Below are 8203 nucleotides of genomic sequence, written 5' to 3'. Positions count from 1 at the left end.
AAAGAGTGTAGAGGCTCTCAAAGGGGGATTGCTTTTAAAGGGCCAGGCCTAGAAATGGCGAACACCATTTATGCTTACATTCTGTTGGCTGGAACTCAATCACATGGCCATACCTGATTGCAGGGGAGGCTGAGAAGTGAATTCTAGCTTCACGTCCAAGAAGAAGAAATGGATTTGATGATCAGATTAGCTCCAGTTGTGCAAGAGACAAGATAGCCCAGCTGAGTGCAAAACCCCAGTGTAGGTAGAGGAGATGGCACCACATAGGGAACTAGGGACTTGCCCAAGGGCCTTGGGAACAGCCAGGAGGGAGTGAGTCCAGGACAGGAGAGAGTATCTCCACGATGTGGAGAAGGTGGTTAATAGTGACAAATGCTACAGAGAAGTTAAATAGGATGCGTGCTGCCCACCCAGGTAGAAAATAACTACGCTGTATAAACACGTGCCCAGATGCCGCTGCTGGGTTCTCACCCTTGACTCCTGTTTCTTGGTCTTGTGTGTTCACTGGTGGATCCTGGTATTGACACTTCTCTGTTGCTGAGCTTTGGCTTCTCTTCTCCAGTATTATTCCTCCACCATCCCTTCCGTTATGCTGCACTCGGTGTTCCAGGTCAACACCCCAGCCCATCCAACCAGTCCGCCTTGAGGCTCTACCATGGAGAAAGCCTTCATTTCTTTTCAGAGTTGCCATCATGCAAACAGGATTCATGAACAAGGACCACCATTGCCAATTAACTGAATTGTTAACTGAAGTGAGATGTTTCCATGGAGTGTTGAGCTGAGAGGAGAAGGGGACCAAGGGTAAAAGTTTTAACTGACATTAGTCACAAGGAGAGGAGACTGGCAGAAGGAGTAGAAGGAGCTCGGGGTCTACAGTCACATTTGTTCAGCAGTTTAAAGGTAATTTTCTAAACATAGGTCAAATCTTTTAGTGAAAAATAAAATTTTTCTCTATAACCACAATAAATGTCTATATATTGCAAGTCAGTTCGAATTAACCTTGCTGAGCCACAGAAAAGAAAATTCTCAGTTCCACTTAGAATTCCATTAAGGATTCCCTTGCTAGCACGGTATGGGGAATGTTAACTGACAGTCTGTAAATGTGAACGAGGATGTTTTACTTCCACGTCGACCAGTATGCTGTGCGAAAATCCAGAGACAAATCATCATGCCTTTCAGTCTCGCTGTCTTCAAAGGGAGCCTTGCTTTGTATTGTCCCTTTGAGTAAGGCCAGTGACAAAGTCTAGCCCTAACTCACTAAGTGATGCTCCTCAATTATTGGGAAATAAGCTGTATCTTCCTCAAAGGGAGCCAGAGCCAAAGGAATGTACATTGGAAGGAATAATCCCAACTGCTCTTGGAAATAGATGACTTTCCAGTTAGCTGTGGCTTTTCAAGAAAAAAGATGTAGGTTCTGTTAGCACAGAGCTCCATTATAGCATCTGTTCAGAGGGCAGGAATGTTGACATGGACACACACACACACACACACACACACACACACATGTAAATTAAAATGGAATTTAGAGTGATTTAGGAAAAAATTATAATTTTGGGAGAACATAAATCAGTCTGTCCTTGACTTGAATGTTTCGCTGTTGCTGCTCATATAATTTAATAGAAAGCAGAGCCCAAAATAGAGAAGGTCCAGAGGCGGCAGTACAAACAAGAGGAACCCAAGAGAGAGGATGTGATTCTAGAATCAAAACCAAGAAAAATGGAGAAGCCTCATCCTGTTGTACTTAAAGAGGAGCAGAGAGATATAGAGACGGAGGCAGAAAGAGAGAGACAGAGGATTGATACAGAAAATAACAAAAGGAATAGCAAATGGCAGGTGGAGTGGCTACTAAGTTGATTATATTGAGAAATAGAAAACTTTGTATTGAAAAAATGTGTCCTCTTACAGGCATAACATGTAATTAAGCAGCTGGATATTATTGTAGAAACAATTGTATCTTGAAATGCGTCATCTGTCACAGGATAATAGTGTCTGCACTTGCAACGTAATTAAGGAAAAAGCTCTAGATCATAATGCTTTCCTAGGAAATGCACAGCTGCTGGAGGTGGGGTGGGAGGAGAAGGAGTCAGCGGCTGAAGTGTGGTGTTGACAGCTAAGCCTGTCGTGGACCATTTGCGTCTTCCTGGGCACTAAGAATTCTAGCATCTGGGACTGGAAGCTCCTGATTGGTTGACTTCTTCCTGTTATTCCTGGTTAGCACACCCTATGCTTGGGGAAAAAAACCCCGCACGATTGGATAGATTTGGATGAGTGTAATTTAAAACATTTTAAAAAGTGACCTGTAACCATGAAATTACTGTAAGATAAACAGTGGTCTAAAGCATTAGGAAGCCGAAGTGAAAAAAAAAAAATTTTTTTTTTTTTCAGCTGGATTGTTTTTTGTTTTTGTTTGTTTTGGGGTTTTTTTTTTTGGCTGCACTGTGAGGCTTAGTTCCCCGACCAGGGATCGAACCCAGGCCATGGCAGTGAAAGCACAGAGTCCTAACCACTGGACCACCAGGGAATCCCCTCAGCGTGATTGTTATGTTTGGAAATGGGATTCTGAGAGCAGAATAAAAATACCAAATTTAATCAGATCTGACTACGGAAATTGTAAGACACATTCTGATTTCACGGTGACCTTAAAATGTGAACGATGTTCAGAATTGATCACACGTGGTATTCTGATACAATGGCACACGTACGAATATGTGAGCATAATGCACATACACACACACACAAATAATTGATTCTTCAGTTTTACTGTCATTTTCCTGTCTTTTTTCTCCCCACTTTTTCTGCATGTTCCTCTTATTCATCTGTTTCTATTTCTTAACTTACCTACTTTTCCCAAATTAGATGTGTCTGTCTTTGTTTATTCCTTTCTCTTTCAACTTCAAGTAACGCCGGTGAAACAAAGGAATATGGATGTTGTTATTGGTTTTCACCGTGTGCATATACGCCTGTTAGAACTCGGAAAACCATCTTAAATTTTGTTTCCTCCCGATCCTGCCTCTTTTTCATCCTTCCCCGTTTCAGACTTCCTGTGGACTGAAAAGTGGGACTCTTCCTAGCCCGATTTCTGGCACAGATGCTTGTGGCCTGTGGGGTCTGGGAGCCCGTCTGGCCTTGGACCTCTGAGGAGCAGGCTTTTTTTATGCTCCATGTGGGATTTGAGTGGCCATTAACCCTGCAGACCAGGTTGCTGTGGGACCCCCGCACGGTTACGTTTGAAGATGATTCTAAGTGATGTGGAACATTTGTTGTGCATTTTCTTCTGTGTCCGTGTTTCTCTAATTTGAGTGTGCAATAGAATCCCCCCCCCGGGAGGGCATGTTAAAACACAGACTGCTGGGGCTTCCCTGGTGGCGCAGTGGTTGGGGGTCCGCCTGCTGATGCGGGGGGGCGCGGGTTCGTGCCCCGGTCTGGGGGGCGTCCCGCGTGCCGTGGAGCGGTTGGGCCCGTGAGCCATGGCCACTGAGCCTGCACGTCCGGAGCCTGTGCTCCGCAGCGGGAGAGGCCACAACAGTGAGAGGCCCGCGTACCGCAAAACAAAACAAAAACAAACAAACAAAAAAAACACAGACTGCTGGGCCGCACCCCAGAGTTGCTGATCTGGTGGGTCTGGGGCACTTATTCCAGGAAGCACACTTTGAGAACCGCTGTTTCTCATCTACCCGCATTTATGTCCCCAGCTAATTGAGGTCAGCAGTCTTAACCCCAGAATGCTGAGTGCCTGAAGGCTGGTGTGCTGGGCGCCACTAGACCAGTCCTGTCCAATGGAAACACCATGTGAGCTGCATATGTGAGAGAAAATTGTCTAGTAGCCACAGTAAGAAAAAAAGTCAAAATAAACAGGTGAAGTTAATTCAGGTAGTCTGTTTCAACCCAGTGAATCAAAAATATCATTTTAACGTGTAATCAGTATAACAGACCATTGATGAGATTTTTCACATCCTTATTTTCATACGAAGTCTGACTTTGTGTGTATGAATCCTACATTTCCAGTCCATCTCAGTTCAGACTAATAACATTTTGAATGCTTGATGGCCACGTGGGGCTGGCTGGTGGCTACTGTCCTTAAGCAGTGTAACTCTAGGACTTTCTCTTGCTCCTGGGAGACTCCCTCTTTCCTTTCTTAAAATGCGTTATTTTTAGGGACTTGTGAGAAGGTTTGTATTTCTTCAGCATCTTCCATGATACAGAGCACTTCCCGTGGAGTCACCAGCTCTGTAATCTCTACGTCTCGAGTAAGTTTCGATCTGTGTGGCTCATTGGTAACTATCCTAATGATGGGACGACAGTGGCCGAGCCCAGAGCTTGGGATTGGGTTGAAAGGAAAGTTTACATCAGTGTTCCTGGGGAAAGAAAGTTCTTTTCTCTAAGCTCTTCCTCAAAAGAAAAAAAGATCAGATTAAGGACTGATCAGTGACAGAATGAGGGTTGTTTTAGGGATGAAAGCTCAGGAAGAGAGAGCAGTGATTTTAGAAAGAAAGTTAGATAGTGGGGCAGAAGAAAATGACACCAGAACAACAACGTTCAGTACATGAAAGGTGGAGAGATATGTATGTATGTATGTGTGTGTGTGTGTGTGTGTGTGTGTGTGTGTGTGTATATGAAATCTCATTATATATACACATATATGGACTATTTAAGTACAATTTGCTTTGTTCCCTCTATTTAAATACTACCACAAGGAATTCTGTTCCTCTAATTCATGGATCATCGTCGCCTGGTGATGAAAGATAATAAGATGAGAACACCGACTTTTATGGGTTACTTTTCTCTTTTAACATGATGACATATGAACTGTAAGTCAAAATAAGTCTATTATAGGATGTGCACAGGACCTCGGAAACTACTAAAATTAATGAGTGCTAAACCTCAGACCCTAGAAATTAGCCCTTTAAATGCACTCATGAAGAAAGCAGAACTTTGAGTGAATCATCGGGGTCCTGCAATAAGGAGGTCGCAGTAAATGTCTGAGACCCACTGGCGCGCCACCCGGGTTCAGAGGAGAGTGGCTGCTCAGCTCTGCTACCTCCAGAAGGTGAGGACTTGTCTCTGAAGTGTTGGAGCTCTGTCCTCTCCATCCGTCTCTTTCAAATTGGCTAAAAACAAATACCATGTTTAAGTAGAGTAGCATTAAAAATCGGTGAAATCGTACATCCTGATATATGTGATAATGATAGTCTCTGTACAGCTGTGACGTTGGAGTTTTGCTGAAGACTTTTATCCCGGACTATTATTCTGTTCCTTTGTCACTCTGTCTTGTTTCAGTGTGAGATAACGCAGTGTGTACTTGAAACCATTTGAAGTGACTGAAGGGTTCCGAGCGGTGGTTTCTTCAGAAAAATTGGCATTTCAGAGAGATGTGTTTTACAGGGGATTCTCATGCCGCCGTGGCTCTAGACATTTTTCAGATGCAGCAAGCAGTATGGGTGCTGCCATATTCCCCCCTCTAAGACCCTGTGACGGTCTAGTGGAAGACCATTATGTAGATTAAAGAGCTAATGGCTTAGCTGAATGGCAGCTCTATATAAATACAGCATGTGGCAGTTATTTTAAAAAACAGGACAATTCTAGTTGGATCAGGCTTATTCCATTTAGTGAAATCAAACAGTATTTGAAGACATGGAAAAATAGAACATTAGAAGTCAGATTTCTAACCTGGGTTCTGATCTAACAAGCCACTTAATTTTCCCCAACTCTTGTTTTCCGACACATATATGAATGGTTTGAATCTTGTGAGGTTCAACTCTTCTGGAGTCAGGAACCTCTTCTTAAGAAACTACTACACAGGGAAATTTTTACAAGTCATTCAGGAGTTTCATGGGTCCCCTAAAGTCTAGGGGTTTCTAGACTTTTATTCGAACCCTGAATTAGTTAATCTCTTGCATTTTTTTCACCTTATGATTGGGAGAAGTCTGTGGGTGTGCTGTATGAACCTTTGTAGGCAGAAGCCTCTGATTCACAGATGGTGAACTTTTGGTGGATTGATGCTGTTCAGATCACACTTGCTCGACATCCTGGGGTAAGTGCCAGATGTAGGGTCTACTGATGACTAGAATTTCTGAAGAGGTGGCTGTGAAGCTAGGAAAGGAGCAGCTGGACTTGGCATTGTCAGACCCGGCTAGTCTGGAAACTTCCTTAACCCTTGTGGCCTCAGTTTCTCCTTTTGTATAAGGAAGGAAGAATATCTGTGGCATGTGACTTTATGGGGCATTTAAATGAAATAACAGACCATGACTTAACAGAGGTAAGTCAACTGCTAGATGGCAGTGAGCCTGGCGAATGCTTATCACGTGTTTACTTGCTGTTCAGACACTTCCCAGAGGGTTGTGTCTGGCAGACTATGGGTTCTTAGGAGGTGCAGACCCGGCAAGTCAGGGAAACTGCAGTGGCCTTGATGGGAACGGTTCCGTGGGACTGTGGGAACCTCTTCGTGTGTAACAGGAAACCACGGTATCTGGGGAGACCTCCTGAAAAGGGAGATGGAACTTGAAAATCGCTCTTGCCAAGGGAGGAAGATGGGCTTAAACTTTTGGAAAATCAGAGGCACTCTTTGGACCTGCGCTCTCCAGAGGGCTAGACAAACAGAAGTGTGTATCATTTTTGTACAAACAGATCCAGCAGGTTTCCATGGCAGTTTGGGTTGTCTGCAGACCTTCATCCCTGCTTCTGCAGTCTTCATTCTTCTTGCAGGGGTTGCGTCTAATGTCTTAGGTCTGGAAGGATGAAGTTCTTTTTCTCTCTTTGAAGTTTAATTTTAATTGTCTCTTTCTAACTTCTTATAATTTATGCATATTTTAAGCCATTGGTGAAACTGCAGTCTTGTTTATGGCCAGTAAGTGATTAATCTGTTTTGTTCTGCTTTTATTTTCAGATTGAAGAATTTCGAAGGCTGAGGACACATGCAAAAGGGGCAGAGCTTGTGGAAGGCTGTGATGGGATTTTGGGAGACAATTTTAGGCCCACTCAGCCACTCAGTGACAGAGTCATTAGAGCCGCGTTTCAGTAGCCGAAGAGAGCAGAAGCCGGTGCGTCTTCATCTGGGTATGTTCGGATTAAGCAAAGGAAAAGGAGGCACACACAGCTGAGCCTGTCACACCAAAGCGACTCTCATTGTCAGCGCACTTCATTTAAATCTAGGACACATTCTCAAGCCCCATTAATCACAAGTCAGGTGGTTCGTAAAAATTTCATGCCGTGTTGGACAGAAATCTACAGTCCTTATGTTTTCGAGCAGAGCAGCCTTTCATTCTAAGTTTTGCTCTAATATCGGCTTTCATAAGGGAAGGTGCCTGAGGCAGGGGAACAGTGACATGCAGTTACCTCTTTGGTACTTTACTATGTTGTCGCACCCTTGAAACCGCAACTGTCACCTCCTATTGATGGGGGAGCGTAAGGGAAGGGACTGGGGGACCTGTTGAGCCTCAAAGTGGCCCTTGTTGTTCGGTGCAGATTTGGTTGTCTTGTTTATCGGGGTAGGTAGGTGAGGGCAGATCTGGCATGAATGAAAATACTTGTCCTGTGGAAGTGCTTTTATTCGATAGATCAAGAAGCCCTTGCTAATTGTCTGAGTGTAGTATGTTTCTGTACTGATTAAAACCTAATCTGTACATTTTAAGATATCGAATTCAGTGTTTGTATTCCTTACCCTTAAGGACTAACAAAGTAAAACATCACAAACACGGAAAAGATAAACTATACATAAATGCCTCTGTACTGGGTTACTTTTTCACCTTGTAGGTTGCCCAAGGGCGTGTACCTAGGTCAGTGTGCGTTGCTGGGAAACCACTGCTTCTTGTAAGAGGGAAGCGTCTGTTGGGACAGTTTCCTAGGAGTCAGGTCAGAGCTCTGACTGTTTAATGGACCGTTAAGAGTATGTACTCTCATCCTGTGTGAAGGGTGCAATGGACCGGGGAGTCACAGAGGAACAGAAATCTCTGGCCTCAGGGAGCTCACAGTCTCATGAGCCAGACAGCTGATATAGGAATTTTAAAGGGTGATCACGTTGTCCATGTGTTTCCCTCTCCATTTTTCTTGCCCCTCTATTATTACTCTACTGATGCACCCAGTACTCCAGCCAATCTGTCTTTTCTCTTCGGTGAATGTGCTTTGCTCACCCAGTCCTTCCCCCCTTTCCTTTTGCTCGGTGAAACCCTAGCCGACTAGAGGCCCAACTTGCATATACCACCCTCAG

General features: G+C 44.1%; 1 protein-coding gene across 1 annotated transcript in view; it reads left to right on the top strand.

The window, feature by feature from the left end:
- Window positions 1-8203, top strand: part of CA8 (carbonic anhydrase 8 (inactive)) — an 88096-nt gene that overhangs the window by 62307 nt on the left and 17586 nt on the right. The window contains exon 8 of the mRNA XM_007471469.1: window positions 6884-7053. Coding sequence (XP_007471531.1) covers window positions 6884-7018 — 135 coding nt within the window. The 3' untranslated portion in view covers window positions 7019-7053. The remainder of the gene's footprint in view (window positions 1-6883; window positions 7054-8203) is intronic.

Source organism: Lipotes vexillifer, unplaced genomic scaffold, assembly GCF_000442215.2.
Source record: "Lipotes vexillifer unplaced genomic scaffold, Lipotes_vexillifer_v1.1 scaffold165, whole genome shotgun sequence".
Taxonomy (NCBI): Eukaryota; Metazoa; Chordata; class Mammalia; order Artiodactyla; family Lipotidae; genus Lipotes; species Lipotes vexillifer.
The sequence above is the reverse complement of the archived record's forward strand: the minus strand, read 5'-3'. Positions and strand labels throughout refer to the sequence as shown.